At 42.3% G+C, this 15,643-nt stretch overlaps 1 protein-coding gene across 2 annotated transcripts; it reads left to right on the forward strand.

The window, feature by feature from the left end:
• Positions 1-198: 198 nt before the first annotated feature.
• On the forward strand, positions 199-15,643 carry oxsr1a (oxidative stress responsive kinase 1a). Of its 2 annotated transcripts, none has more exons than XM_085929697.1 (17): positions 199-406; positions 984-1,096; positions 3,657-3,765; positions 5,446-5,587; positions 9,832-9,887; positions 10,015-10,124; positions 10,205-10,306; positions 10,367-10,500; positions 10,592-10,640; positions 10,717-10,782; positions 10,856-10,978; positions 11,368-11,403; positions 11,572-11,730; positions 11,818-11,923; positions 12,001-12,069; positions 12,413-12,477; positions 12,639-15,643. In XM_085929697.1, exons 1-17 carry the CDS (start codon positions 337-339, stop codon positions 12,711-12,713), a joined length of 1,584 nt encoding a protein of 527 aa, XP_085785823.1. In that variant the 5' UTR covers positions 199-336; the 3' UTR covers positions 12,714-15,643. The 2 variants fall into 2 exon arrangements, with proteins under 2 accessions (XP_085785823.1, XP_085785824.1); XM_085929698.1 differs by having other exon boundaries at positions 225-399.

The raw sequence follows: 15,643 nt of genomic DNA on the forward strand, positions 1-15,643 counted from the left end.
GGTTAGCAATTAACAAACATTGCAGCCCAAATTTACATGTGTTCGAAATAAACTAAATTGATAGCGTATCGCAGCACGCGCACTGAGTCACGTGCTACCAGCGTACTACGTGTGTACACTCAAGATGGCGGAGTCTTTGTTCCTTCGTCGGTGGACTGACGTCATGTCATGCGTCAGTCGCACGTAAAGTTGTGTTGACAGCAGCGACCGCATTTGTCGCTGGAGAGCCGCAGTCGGTACCATTTGTGCCCAATGGAGTAGGCTCAAAGCGAGCATTTCAGCCAACGTATTTGCAACAAATCGGACGCACTCATTAAACGTCCTACCAACGACAGTATGGCAGACGACCAGTCCACACAATCGTGGACAATCGACAAGGACGACTACGTTCTCAACGAGGTGATCGGTTAGTAGCTTAGCTTGCTACGGTTTGCTTGCTAGCCATGCTAACTGCGACTAGCCAAGTAGTGTTGCGTGCAACGCAAGGCCAGTTCGGACACGTCTCATTATTCTAAGGTCATAAAAAGCGTTGAGGACTGCTTGCGAAATGACCAACAGCAGTTTGACAAGGCGGTTTAGGACAGCTTCCAGAATTTCACGTGAAGTTAAAGGGCTCCTTCGCGTAGCCGTTAGTATGTGGTCCCGTCCTATACGAGGAGAGTGGGTGGTGCTCTGACACCTTTTTACCTACGGTTAAAAGTTCCGTGCCATCAAACTGAAAGATAACTGAAATGCCTCGACCATCATAGAATCGAATGTAACATCTATAACGTTGATGCAATGCAGCTATACGCCACACCACACGTAAAGTTAAAGGAGACAAACTATCTCTAATTGCTTCCCAACAGTGTCTACCTTAACCCACTGATATGATCGTTGTAAAGGCATCTTTTTTTTTTTTTTTATTAGTATATGATGTGACTGAATAACACTTTTTCTTTTCTTGGAAAGATTTGCTTCAAACCGTTTTATGTCTTTCTCAGGCAGTGGAGCCACTGCAGTGGTCCAGGCAGCCACCTGCAAGCCTAGAAATGAGAAGGTGGCCATTAAACGGATCAACCTTGAAAAATGTCAAACTAGCATGGATGAACTCTTGGTAAGAAATTGTTGTAAAGTGTGAGATATTTCACATCTGCTGTGCTTATACTGTTTAGTGGGAGTGTGGTGTGAAATAGTTGGGGTCCGAACTCACTGGGAAGACTCAATACATTGACACCAGTATCATAAAAAAAACTTAGAGGGTATGATTAAAACAATGTCTTAAGTACTTTTGTAATGTTTCCCAGAACAACCATGTTTTTAATTTCTCATACAGTATAAATTAATTTGTTTGAATTTCTTTGATATTTGATTGTGTTGATCATCTTGGATTGAAAGGCCAGATGCTTTGCAAAGTTCTTGTTTCAGTTCCATGATTATCATGACACTTTTTTGCTGCTGTGGCGTCACAAATATACACTCAAACCAAAACATACTTGGGTTGAACACAACTCCAAATGACAACTGTTGGGAGGTTTCACTAGTTGACAGGGATTAGGTTTGCTCCATTTTGAGTGAGTCAGAGTGCAAACTGACATGAGTAAATTAAGGTGGTGTCAATTATTTGCGCTGTAATCTTGGTTGTTTTTCTAGGGATGGGCAACTTTAATCAAAAGGACTATACTGTTGTCATAGGAGATTTATAACTTACTTTTTCAATTCATTGCAACATTCGTTTTATGTTAGAATGAATAAGTATGAAATTAAACGTTTTATACCCAGATTCAAAGATCATATGAATTGTATTTCCAAGTGCCTAATGTTTCTCTATTCGTAATTACCGTATTTTTTGGGACAAAAGTCGCTCCGGAATATAGGTTGCATTAGCCATAGAATGCACAATAACGTGAAAAAAAAACCCATATATAAGTTGCTCCGGAGTATAGGTCGCATTTTGGGGGAAATTTATTCGACAAAATCCAACACCAAGAACAGACATGAACGAGCAACAACAGGGTAAATGATAGGTATGCTAACGTGACATAAACACAAACGAAGAGCTGAGAACGGCCTGACGTAACATTCAGAGTTATTCTAATAACTATTACATAAATAGCACGTTTATAAAACCATCTGTGTCACTCCAATTCATTAAATCCATCGATTGTCCTTTATGTAAACAATGCCGCGTATCCGCCGTATATGCTCACGTTGGACCCGTTGTAAGTTGCATTTCTAATTATTCCACAGACCCATATAACGATATATAAAGTATATTTCAAATAACTATCATATTACAACAATATTATCAAACCATCTGTGTCACTCCAAATCATTAAATCCATCGATCAAATTCCTCGTCCTTTGTCAACAACGCCGCACGTGCTCCCTGACGTCAGCCTCGTCGTTATTCCACAGATCTAGTATATAACTATATTGTAGCATTAACAACGTACAAAAAAAGACGGGGGTTTGGTAAAGGGCTCTTTATCCAACAAAACGAAGAGTTCAACAAGGCAACAACTACTGAACTGTAACGATAAAACCATATACAAGTTGCTACACGAAATAAAATATATCAAATAACTATAACATAAATAGTTAACCGCCACACTGCCCCAAGCACCGTCGTCGACTTCCAGGCGTGCGGCGGCGTGGACTTCCATCCCCGGAAGTGGCATTTCCAGCCACGGAGGTGGAAGACAGCTCCATAGAATAGGACCGAGCGTGCGTAAAAGCCATGTCAGAGCCCCATCCACCGTCCCCAGACAGCCATCTGGCCGAGCGCCGGCCTCGACTTCCATCCACGGAGGTGAAAGAGAGCTCCGTAGAGTATGACCGGGCGTGCGTAAAAAGCCATGTCCGAGCCCCATCCACCGTCCCCGGACAACCACCCGGCAGAGCGCCGGCCCCCGACTTCCATCCAGGGAGGTGAAAGAGAGCTCCTGTCGAGAAGGACCGGGCGTGCGTAAAAGCCATAATAGTTTTTCAAGTCTTCTGTCACTCCAAATCATTAAATCCTTCAAACTCTTCGTCCTCCGTGTCACTTACAAACAAAGCCGCTAATGATGCCGGTAGTACTTGGGGCCCTTCGTCATTTTCGTCATCCCATGATCGAATCTTTGTCCTTTATGTAAACAACCGCCGCGCCGCTGATGTCACTTGAAATTCAAATTACAGCAATCTCTTGCTACATCGTGGTTCGTTTATCGTGAATCCCCACCTCCTGTTTTTTTTTTGTTTTTTTTTTTTAATTTGAAAATTTGTGAAAAAATTCACATAAGTCGCTCCTCAGTATAAGTTGCCCACCCAAACTAAGAAAAAAAACACGACTTTAGTCCAAAAATTATGGTGACTGAAACCAACAAACGGAAAATGTCCACACTGAGTGGCAACTTTTTTTCTTTTTTTCTTTTTTGGTACGCATGCTTGCTGGTTGTGGGCGGTGGCCGCTGAGCTCGTCTTCATTTTCCCCATTGTTTTGGAATTGAATCCCACTGCCGATGATTACAATTGTTAGAAACGATTCACATGGCATCCACTGTGCTACTTTAGACAGCAATATGCCTAGGCTTTGGGGCTCTGACACTTCTGAATGGCTTTTACCACTGATGGGAAAAATACTCACATTCACTACTTGAGTAAAAGTACAATTATTTGTTTTTGTAACTTTGCAGAAGGAAATCCAAGCAATGAGCCAGTGCCACCATCCCAACATTGTGTCCTACTACACTTCCTTTGTGGTGAAGGATGAACTATGGCTGGTCATGAAGCTTCTCAGCGGTGGTGTGTACGGAACTAACCACAGCTTAACTCAAATCCTCACGGCTTTAACAACCTTTTTTTTTTTTTTTTCTCTGAATACAGTCATCAGTGATGTAAACATACTATGTGGAAATATAAAGCTGCACAGGCATAGACTACAAAATATGGTTCTATACAGACTTTCTATTATGTTAAATAATCTTAACTGTGGTATTGGTTTGTAAAGAAAAAAAAGTTAATTAGATGATGACTTTGACTACAATTTAGGTAGAAATCAATGTAATAAGAATCCAACACAATTTATCGACTCCAATTTATTTGAGTTTTTCTTTTTGCTGCCAAACGCAATTGTAACATTAACATCCTGTGTCAAGTCAAGTTTATTTATATAGCCCTAAATCACAAGCAAGTATCAAAGGGCTTCACATGTACAAAAATTGACAATTACTCTCAAACATCCCCTGATCTTAAACTCCCAGGAGAGCAAGGAAAAACAAACCAAAAAAAAACCTTCTGGGGGAAAAATGAGAAACCTTGAGAAGAGACCGCAGATGGGAGGATCCCCCTTCCATGATGACCAGGCTGCAATGGATGCAGAGAGGGCACATAGAACACATAATATAAAAAAATCCAAAGAAAAAGTGGATATCGAATTCAAAGCTGCAGGAGGTGCCCTCAATTGTCCTGGCAGTGTCTTTGAAGGTGGTAATCCGCCGCAGTTCGCTCATTCCGATTGGTCGACAAGAAATCCAGACACCCGTTATCTGTTTGGGTGTCACCTAACCCCCTCCCCAGCCGAATCGGCCACCACGGGTTAATTAAAGGCCATGGCATAAAAATGTGCCTTTAATCGTGTCTTAAATGTTTCTACTGAGTTCTGATATCTATCGGTAGGGCATTCCAAAGCTCTGGAGCCCGAATAGAAAATGCTCTAGACCCTGCAGACTTCTTTCTGGCCCTCGGGGTCACTAGAAGACTAGTATTTTGCGTGCAGAGACTACGGGACGGAACGGAAGGAATAACTACGTCGACGAGATACAAAGGGGCTAAACCATGCAGTGATTTATAGTTTAAAAGAAGAACCTTGAATTCACATCTTAAATGGACCGGGAGCCAATGTAAGTTGGCTAATAATGCGGTAATATGATCAAATTTTCTCATTCGTGTGAGCAGTCTCGTCGCAGCATTTTGTACTAACTGTAGACTTTTAATACTGGATTTAGGAAGACCAGAGAATAATGCGTGACAGTAGTCAAGGCACGACATAATAAACGCATGTATAATAGTTTCCGTATCACTAGTTGAAAGAATCGGCCGAATCTTAGCAATATTACGGAGGTGGAAAAAAAATGCAATTCCAGTTATGTTCTTCATGTGTTTTTGAAAGGAGAGCGTTTGGTCAAATATAACCCCGACATTAGTTACAGTATCACTATGAGTGATAGTACAATAGGACCAATTATCAACATCTCAATTTTATCTGGGTTAAGACGTAAGAAATTGAGAGACATTCATTGTTTAATCTCTGCAAGACACGCATCAAGGTTACAACAGTCCCGCGGATTTGTCATCGATAACGGCAAATATATTTGAGTGTCATCCTGTGAAGTATAATGCCCTTTTTTTTTTTCTTTTTTTTTTTGCCCCCCATTGGCATATTTAACGACCTCCATTTTCCTCCCTCTGTACCCTCTCCCTCAGGCTCAGTCTTGGACATCATCAAACACATCATTTCACGAGGGGAACACAAGTCCGGAGTGTTGGACGAGGCCTGCATCGCCACTATCTTAAAGGAGGTATTGGAGGCGCTGGAATACCTTCACAAAAATGGACAAATTCATCGGTGAGAGATCTTTCTGGTGTCATCACCTTCCATTTCACCTCAACGTGAAGCCTTTTCTACATATGTGACTGACTGCAGGTTAAACTTGACCTCAGTTCATCAATCATTAATCTTATGATGATGCATAATTGAGAAGGCTTGTTTCTCCCTTCTGTGACCCTTAACATCCAATACTCCTTTTTGATCCCCCCATATATACACTGCTCAAAAAAATTAAAGGAACCGTTTTTTATCAGGGTATGGCATGAATTCAATTACACTTTGCTGATAAGGTTTTGGTCAGGCACGTGGCAGAGGGGGTTGTTAATCACTTTCAGATGCATTGGTGTTGATGGAATTAACAACAGGTACACTAGAGGTGCAACAACGAGATGGTCCCCAAAACAGGACTGGTTTTGCAGGTGAAGGCCATTTCAAGCTCCTCCCTCTTGATCTTTTTTTAACTGTTTTTCCACAAGGGTTGGCTTTAGCAAGAGTCATGATCACGACTGGAAGCATGAGGCGATTTCTTAACCCTTCTGAAGTTGCGCAGATTGTCCAACTCCTCCAGGATGACACATCCATGCGTGCTGTTGCAAGAAGATTTGATGTGTCTCCCAGTACAATCTCCAGAGCATGGAGGAGATTCCAGGAGACAGGCAGTTACTCTAGGAGAGCTGCACAGGGCTAGGGCTGTAGACGGTCCTCATCCCATCAGCAGGACCATTATCCGCTGCTTTGTGCAAGGAGGAACAGGTTGAACACTGCCCGAGCCCTACAGAATGACCTTCAGCAGGCTACTGGTGTGAATGTTTTTGCCCAAACAGTCAGAAACAGACTTTACGAGGGTGGCGTCAGGGCACGACGTCCTGTAATGTGCCCTATGCTCACTACTCAGCACCGTGGAGCTCGATTGGCATTTGCCATAGAACACCAGAATTGGCAAGTCTGCCACTGGCGCCCTGTGCTTTTCACAGATGAGAGCAGGTTTACCCTGAGCACCTGTGATAGACGTGAAAGGGTCTGGAGAAGCCAAGGAGAGCGCTATGCTGCCTGCAACATCATTCAGCATGACCGGTTCGGTGGTGGGTCAGTGATGGTCTGGGGAGGCATTTCCATGGAGGGACGAACAGACCTCTACAGGCTAGAGAACGGCAGTCTGACTGCCATTAGGTATCGGGATGAAATCCTTGCACCCATGGTCAGACCCTACGCTGGTCCAGTAGGTCCTGGGTTCCTCCTGATCCACGACATTCCCGGCCTCATGTGAAAGCAGATAGTATCTGGAGGATGAAGGAATTGACACAATTGAATGGCCCTCACGATCACCTGATCTAAACCCGATAGAACACCTTTGGGACATAATGTTTCGGTCCATCAGACGCCGCCAGGTTGCTCGTTAGACTTTGCAGGAGCTCACTGATGCCCTTAGACAGATCTGGGAGGACATCCCACAAGTCACCATCCGTTGTCTCATTAGGAGCATGCCGCGACGTTGTCAAGCATGCATACAGCATGTGGGGGCTACACAAGATATTGAAAAGAGTTTTGAATTGCAGAAATTGAATTTAGGCAAAATGGACGAGCCTGCCACATCATTTTTTCACTTAGATTTTTGGGGTGTCTATATACTGAGCCCTCTGTAGGCTGAAAACGTTTATTTCCATCAAAAGATGTGGCATCCTTTTGTTCCTGAGACATTAAACTGCCCATATCAGTATAGATATCCAATTTTTTTTTTCACCATTGAAATCTGATGTGTTTTCAAAGTGTTTTTTGAGCTGTGTGTGTGTGTGTGTGTGTGTGTGTGTGTGTGTGTGTGTGTGTGTGTGTGTGTGTGTGTGTGTGTGTGTGTGTGTGTGTGTGTGTGTGTGTGTGTGTGTGTGTGTGTGTGTGTGTGTGTGTGTGTGTGTGTGTGTGTGTGTGTGTGTGTGTGTGTGTGTGTGTGTGTGTGTGTGTGTGTGTGTGTGTGTGTGTGTGTGTGCGTACACACATACATACATACACACACTGTAATTTTTGGACTATAAGTCGGGGTTTTTGTCATAGTTTGGGTGGGGGGGCGACTTATACTCAGGAGCGACTTATATGTGATTTTTTTTCACAAATTTTCAAAATTCAAAAATCCGCGATGTAGTGAAACCGCGATAAACGAACCGCGACGTAGCAAGGGATTACTGTCATTTGAACTGCAAGTGATGTCACCAGTGCCGCGCGGCGGTTGTTTACATAAAGGGCAAAGGATTCGATCACGAGATGACGAAAATGACAAAGGGCCCCATGTACTACCGGCATCATTAGCGGCTTTGTTTGTAAGTGACACGGAGGATGAAGAGTTTGAAGGATTTAATGATTTGGAGTGACACAGAAGGTTTGAAAAACTATTATGGCTTTTACGCACGGTCCTTCTCGACGGGAGCTCTCTTTCACCTCCGTGGATGGAAGTCGGGGGCCGGCGCTCGGTCGGGTGGCTGTCTGTGGATGGGGCTTGGACATGGCTTTTACGCACGCCCGGTCCTATTTTATGGAGCTCTCTTCCACCTCCGTGGCTGGAAGTTCAGTAATTGTTGGCTCGTTGAACTCTTGTTTTGTTAAATAAAGAGCCGTTTACCAAACCCACGTCTTTCCTGGTACTTTGTTAATGCTAGAATATAGTTATATACTAGATCTCTGCAGCGCACGCGCGGCGTTGTTGACATAAAGAACGAGGAATTTGATCGATGGGTTTAATGAGATGGAGTGACACAGATGGTTTGATAATATTGTTGTAATATGATAGTTATTTGAAATATACTTTATATATCGTTATGGGTCTGTGGAATAATTAGAAATGCAACTTAAAACTGGTCCGACGTCAGCATATGCGGCGCATACGCGCATTAAATCCTGATTCACCTCAAACTTCCTCAAACTCAACTGTGACAAATCGGAGGTAGTCCTCATTGGTTCCAAAACATCCCTCAACAAACAACCCCGTCTTATGCTCACCATAGACAACTCCTTGGGGTCCCCCTCCTTTCAGGCTAAGAGTCTGGGTGTCGTCCTTGACAGCACCCTATCATTTTGCACTCACATCAATAACGTCATCCGTTCGTCCTACTTCCATCATCAACCGCCTCCGTCCATCACTCACTCCGAACAGCACTGCTATCCTGGTCCACTCCCTCGTTACCTCTCGTCTGGATTACTGCAACTCCATCCTTGTTGGCCTCCCTCACAAACTCCTCCATAAACTGCAATTGGTTCAAAATGCTACTCTCCCGCATCGTCGACAGAACGCCTGATCATCATCACATCACTCCTGTTCTGCTCCAACTTCACTGGCTTCCTATAAAACACCGCATTAACTATAAAATCCTCCTCTACACATTTAAGACCATCCATAACCTCGCCCCTTCATACCTGACTGACCTCCTCCACATTAACATTCCCACCCGGTCTCTTAGGTTTGCATCTTCAATTACCCTCACCGTCCCCCCATTCCGTCTGTCCACTATGGGAGCTAAAGCCTTCACCTGCTCTGCCCCTCGTCTCTGGAACTCTCTCCCCCCTGACATTCGAAACATCGACTCCATTTTACAGTTTGCATCCCACCTAAAAACCCACCTTTTTAAGCAAGCATATAGTTGAACCCCCATTTTGCTGCAGATGTTTCCTTATTTTTATACTGTTTTTATACTTGATTGTGTGTTATTTTATCTTTGAACATCCTTGAGTGCCTTGAAAGGCGCCTCAGAAATAAAATGTATCATTATTATCATACGCGGCATTGTTTACATAAAGCACGATCGATGGATTTAAGGAATTTGAGTGACACAGATGGTTTGATAAACGTGTTATTTATGTAATACTTATTTGAATAACTCTGAATGTTACGTCAGGCCCGTTCTCAGCTCCTCGTTTGTGTATATGTCATGTTAGCGTACCGTATCGTTTAGCCTGGTGTTGCTGGTTCATGTCTGTTTTTGATGTTGGATTTTGACAAATTTGCCGCAAAAGTGCGACTTATACTCCGGTGCGACTTATATATGGTTTTTTTTCACTTTATTGTGCATTTTATGGCTGGTGCGACTTATACGCCGGAGCGACTTATAGTCCGAAAGTGTGTGTGTCTGTGTCTCTGTGTGTGTGTGTGTGTGTGTGTGTGTGTGTGTGTGTGTCTGTGTGTGTGTGTCTGTGTGTGTGTGTGTATATATATATATATATGTGCGCGCACACACGTACACATAAATTTTTTTTAATACCTCTCTTCACTTCACTCACAGTGATCTAAAGGCTGGAAATATTCTTCTTGGGGATGATGGCTCAGTTCAAATTGCTGGTATGGTGCTCTTTTTCAGGAAGTCTTGGTTTTATATTGCACGTTAATTCAAACTATTTTTTGGCCAGAGTTGGAATGTGGTCCCCCCCTTCTCATCCTTTTTAATCATTCATACTGTGGCCCTCAGATTTTGGTGTGAGTGCCTTTCTAGCGGCAGGCGGGGATATGACAAGGAACAAGGTTCGGAAAACGTTTGTAGGAACACCCTGCTGGATGGCCCCCGAGGTCATGGAGCAGGTGGGATCCTTGTTTCATGGATGGTGTCCTTTTTCTTTTGTGGTCTGCTTGTTCATTACTTTCACTGCTTGTTTGTACAGGTCCGTGGCTATGACTTTAAAGCTGACATCTGGAGTTTTGGCATCACTGCCATTGAGTTAGCCACAGGAGCTGCACCGTATCACAAATATCCACCAATGAAGGTAACTACGTATGTTGTTTGTTTGATGTTTCTAATGTGGCTGATCGTTGCGTATGTCTAGGTGCTGATGCTGACTCTGCAGAACGACCCACCCTGTCTGGAAACGGGTATCGCAGACAAGGAGATGGTGAAGAAATATGGCAAATCCTTTAGGAAGATGATCACCTTGTGTTTACAGAAGGACCCAGAAAAAAGGTCTGATCATGAATTGCACTTCATCATAGTCCTTCCTTTTTTATGAGACCACTCCTTTTATTTTCAATGATTTCTATTTGGTTCATTGTAGGCCAACTGCAGCTGAGTTGCTTAAGCACAAATTCTTCACCAAAGCTAAGGCAAGCTTCTCTGCTGTTAGAAATGCAGTCGATTGTGTTTTTATATATGTGTAATATTTGTCCTCTTACTTTATAGAATAATGACTACCTGCAGGAGAAACTGCTACATAAAGGTCCATCAATAAATGATCGCTCAAAAAAGGTTCGTCATTCTTTAACGAATTTCCCAGCAAACTGACAATTATTAATCATTTTTTAATTTTTGGCTTCAAAAGGTGAGACGTGTGCCGGGATCCAGCGGTCGTCTTCACAAGACCGAGGATGGCGGTTGGGAGTGGAGTGACGACGAACTGGACGAGGAGAGCGAGGAAGGCAAAGCTGCAGTGGCAGCTCTGCGGGTGAGATGTTTGACACTTGCCGATAAGCATCCGTTAGAATTAATTATGTGACAAGTGGGCACCAACATTGAACAGTGTAGAGATTTTTTTGTACATTGGAACACAGTTTAGACCAAATATAAATGTTGCGTTAGTAACAGTATGTACTTCTCAACACAAGTGCTAAAATGATTGACAACAATATTCAAAATCTATACTGGTTTCCCCTACCACATATCTTCTCATGTCCTGGTGTGGGATTATACTCTCCTCTCTTTTCAGATGTGATGTCATAAAGTTTTGTGTTTGAGTGTGGGGTCCTTTAAATTCTATCCATGAGTATAAAGATTTGGTTGTATTAAAGAATTGCATGTTTTTAATCTTGACAATATGTCATGTCCATTCTGCAGTCGCCCAGAGTGAGGGACGGCTCTCAGACTATGGAGGTGAGTGTGTTTATGGCGGACATGACTGACCAGCTGTTGTTGATTTTTCTGTCTTGAAGTGATTGATCCCGCATGAATGTCTGTCTCACTTGTTTGTCATCCTCCTCTTATTTCTCTGCTCATGTACCTGCAAGACACTTGAACTTACTTGTGTGTCAAACCGCTTAGATTTTCCCGCCAGCAGAGGTCTCTAGTTCACACCTTAAGCCGCCGCCTCCTACAGTCAAAGCCAATGTTACGACTGTGGGACAGAGTGGCGAAGACGTTCCGCCGCAGGCTTCCACTTCTGCGCAAACAGTGAGCCCCTCACATGGAGCCTCCACTCAGGTAATAAGCCATGAGCAGTCGAAGGCCTGGATTTACAAAGCCTCAGTTCACACAGACCTTGCGTACATTGCCTGCGTGCTCTTTCAGGATCCCATTGTACCCGATTCCAGCGTTCCCATCAGCCTCGTCCTGAGGCTGAGGAATCCAAAGAAGGAACTCAATGACATCAGATTTGAGTTCATGTCTGGTAGAGGTATGATGATGATCATCATCTAACCTCGTGCAAAAACAATGATTTTGCTTATGCTAATGCTTCTCTTATGCCATCAGACTCTGCTGATGGAGTGTCTCAAGAGTTGGTTTCGGCCGGTCTGGTTGATGGGAGAGATTTAGTCATCGGTAAGCACTAAGTAGTCCAGTCTCTGTTGCTAAAGCTACAGTAGACGTGGCCAACTCATCCAGTGCAATTCCAGCTCAATGTCCCGGATCGCATTTCTTTGAAGTGGATGATGATAAAAAACATGATGAATAGCTATGCATGTTTTTGTGGCACAGTTAAACCACTTACATCTGAGGCTGAACACAGGTTGATTGGAGGTACTAGTTGTAATTATTACAAGACCAAATAACGATACAATTAAAACAAATTGACAGTTGCGAGTAGCTCCTAGTCTTAAAGAAATTAAACGCAGACAAGTGTCATCATAACATCACTTAATTACCTTTTTTATCTTCATTGCAGTTGCTGCCAATCTGCAAAAGATTGTCGATGATCCTCATAATCAAAAAAATGTCACCTTTAAGCTGGTAAGTTCCAAAATTGATGTGTTACTGCATTGCAATCAACAATTGTTTACATTCGTTTACTGTCCATATTAGCACAATATACAAGATTTTTCCATGAGACATTTTATAGTACGTTCTTTAGCACAACATATACATTGACGTTTCATTCCTTTGTTCCCCAGGCATCTGGTGTGGAGGAGTCTGAAATTCCCGATGACGTCAAACTCATCGGCTTTGCACAGCTCAGCATTAGCTAAGTCAAAAGGCGTTCAGCAAAAGACAGCAACTACTGGTAATGCAATGCTGCATGCTAGTAAATTCGCCACTGCTGCCAAAGAGAGGACGGCGAGACGTGAAGCTGGCTCAAAGTGTGACACTGCGGCAGGATGCACGAGGACCACATGGCAAGGAGATTCAGTCCATCACAGGAACACACTTGAAACGTTTACAGTGCGCTTATTCGTGGGAGAGGACATGCAATCAATTATTATTCCTACCCCCCCCCCCTTTCATTCATAAGCACAACCCAAACCATCTCGTCATTAATGCAAATGATGCCTTCCTCTTTTTATCTACCTTTTTTTTTTTCGATTACATAAACTGTGCCACAAAACTCACACGAGTGAAATGTCACCTTATGCTACACTGAATTTGACCAGTGAAATTAAGCCTTAGTTAATTGTCAACTATATATGTCCTCTTTACAATAGCTCAAGCAATAGTGATTATTGGCTGATTAATTATATGCATTTCTAAGCTGTCTAAGAAATTCCTTCCTTGGAAATGATACAATAGAGACGTTAACATTGCTATGGTAGGCAAAACATCTCCCCTTATAGTTGAAACACAACCAAAGACATAATCAGGCATTGACTGCACCAAACGACTCATTCAAATGTACGTAGTTAAATCATCCCTTCAGCTAGCAGCTATCACATACTCAAAAAAAGGAAATATCACCCGCCTGATATTCTTATCCTATGCAATATTTTTTTTCACTTGATGTGATGCTGTTTGCTCTCTTTGGCTGAACGAATTGTTTTACTGTACCTCAATAGTTCAGGCGGCAAGGCTTGGCCCTCAAATCGACTGATTTCCATAAGCCTCCCAGCAAAGTGAATTTTTGACACGCCTATACGGGTCATTTGCTTTCTTTTTCTCAACTTTTTACCAAGTCTTAATTTTGCATTTTCATTTTATCGGCTCTACCAGTTTTTGATAAATCCTTAAATCTGAAAGAGTGTTGAGTCTAGGCTGGTTTGGCTTGCAAAGGCTGCTAGGTTTTCAACTTCCCAGGTGTGGAACCAGAGGAAAGGGCCACTTCACCCAAATAGCACCTATGCAGCCATGCAAAGGAATAGATCAACAGTGGATAGCCATTCGTTCATTTAATAGGTATGGGTTTCCAGAATCATTCATCTGTGGCAACCCCACTCGATTTGAGGTGGGAAATATGCACAATATCTTACAAATAATAGCCAATGTTATATAGATTCCTTTGGAAAAGGATTCTCATCAAATTTTGACTTGTGGTACCAAGTGCAGGTTCCAGCTCTCACCAAAAGTCTGTTTGGGTAAACACAAAATCCATGGACTGAATCCCTCTAAAGCATAAAACATTATCTTAAATGTGTTTTATTTTTTAGGACAAAAGCTTTTACCACGAAGAGCGCCACCCCACACTTTTCCATTTATTTGTTAACCTGTTAGCATGCTAACATCTACACTAGCGCTGTAAAACACACAATTCCATGACAGAATTGCTATTAAATGTAGTTAAAATTATGATTTGGGTGGAGTGACCCTTCCCAGAAAAGTAGAGGTGCTTGTCAAGTTTTGTGTGTTTGGCCGTATTTTCGTGTCTTTGCTGTCTAAAACAAAAACTCCTCTGGCCGGCCACTTGTCACTCCCAGTGTAGCTTTTCTGCTTTGTTCGTACCACATGAAAGGGCTGCCTTCAAGCTGATGCTTCAGGTACCGGAGTAACGAATGATTTACAAGTACGTATGTTGCGACTCCAAGCACTGTCACATACGTTTGTGCACCCACCCCCCATCCCCATCTGTAGCAATGTCGATGCATTTGACTTAAACAAGGACAAGCTGGAAAAAATGGCTTGTAAATGTTGATTCTGGAAAAGAGATAGTAAACCTGATGACTCATCTTGAGCGAAAAGGCGGTAAATGTTTGCCTTTTGCCTTTGTCACTCGTGTCACTAATCGTGCACAAATTGGTTTAATTGGCATTGGTATTGTGCTATTCTTATATGCACATGACTTTTTTTTCCACAAACTTGTGCAAACCCATTAGAGTTTGATAAGTTGTCATATGACAGGATACATTTGTACGTGTATGTGTGAGCTGGTGTGTGTGTTACCAGCTAAATGCCCTGAATTATCTTTATTTTTTTACCGTAAAGGAAAAGCATGATTTTTGTCTCATCACATTAACTAAATCATTATTTGAATCAAATGATGGCAAACTAATGTATTATTTAACATTTTTTGAAATATTGATGGTGTCAGGCCGAAACCTCATAATTACAATTTGGACAATTTAATTTGGTAAATTTAAGTTTTTTTTCTTAATTGTATACTATTGGTCAGTACATATATGTGGGTGTTGAAAATGGCTTGTTCTCATTGTTGATTGAAAGTTAATGTTTGTAAAAACATGTCCTTTTTAGAAGGTGACAATTTCTGTGGTACAAGATTTTGTCCCAATGCCAGCCATATACTCATCAACGTGTACACATATATACTTTGTCAAATGCTAATTTGAACTGGAACATTTATTTCAAGACCAATCCATTGATGTAAAATGTCACCAAGAGCAGAATGATTTTTGGTTGATGAATAAAGCCACAGTGGGGTTAAAAAAAAACGATTCATTTTTTTTTTTCCCAAAAGTTATTTACAGTTAAGCCACCCAATGACTGCTGGGATAGTCTTCAGCACACACTCGTGACGAATGATTATTTGCTCATGCAGAATAATTTGTTCAAATTTGTGTGTGCTTATGCAACAAACTGACACACAACAGCAGTTCTGAGGAGCTATTAATCTCGGAGGAGTATTTGTTTGCTTGTCTGCGGTTTTTCTCTGATACTCCAAACACACTTGCAACAACAGTAAACTGAATTTGAGTGGTGTAGGACTTTTGTCCAGATAGCAGTCCATTAAAAAATA

Source organism: Syngnathus leptorhynchus, chromosome 14 (genome assembly GCF_054491065.1).
Source record: "Syngnathus leptorhynchus isolate UIUO chromosome 14, UIUO_Slep, whole genome shotgun sequence".
NCBI classification, from domain to species: Eukaryota; Metazoa; Chordata; class Actinopteri; order Syngnathiformes; family Syngnathidae; genus Syngnathus; species Syngnathus leptorhynchus.

Coding starts and splice junctions, on each gene's coding strand:
- oxsr1a (XM_085929697.1), top strand. CDS start 337: ATGGCAGACGACCAGTCCACACAATCGTGGACAATCGACAAGGACGAC. Junction 10,783..10,855: donor TAAATGATCGCTCAAAAAAG/GTTCGTCATTCT, acceptor TGGCTTCAAAAG/GTGAGACGTGTGCCGGGATC. Junction 12,478..12,638: donor AAAATGTCACCTTTAAGCTG/GTAAGTTCCAAA, acceptor TTTGTTCCCCAG/GCATCTGGTGTGGAGGAGTC.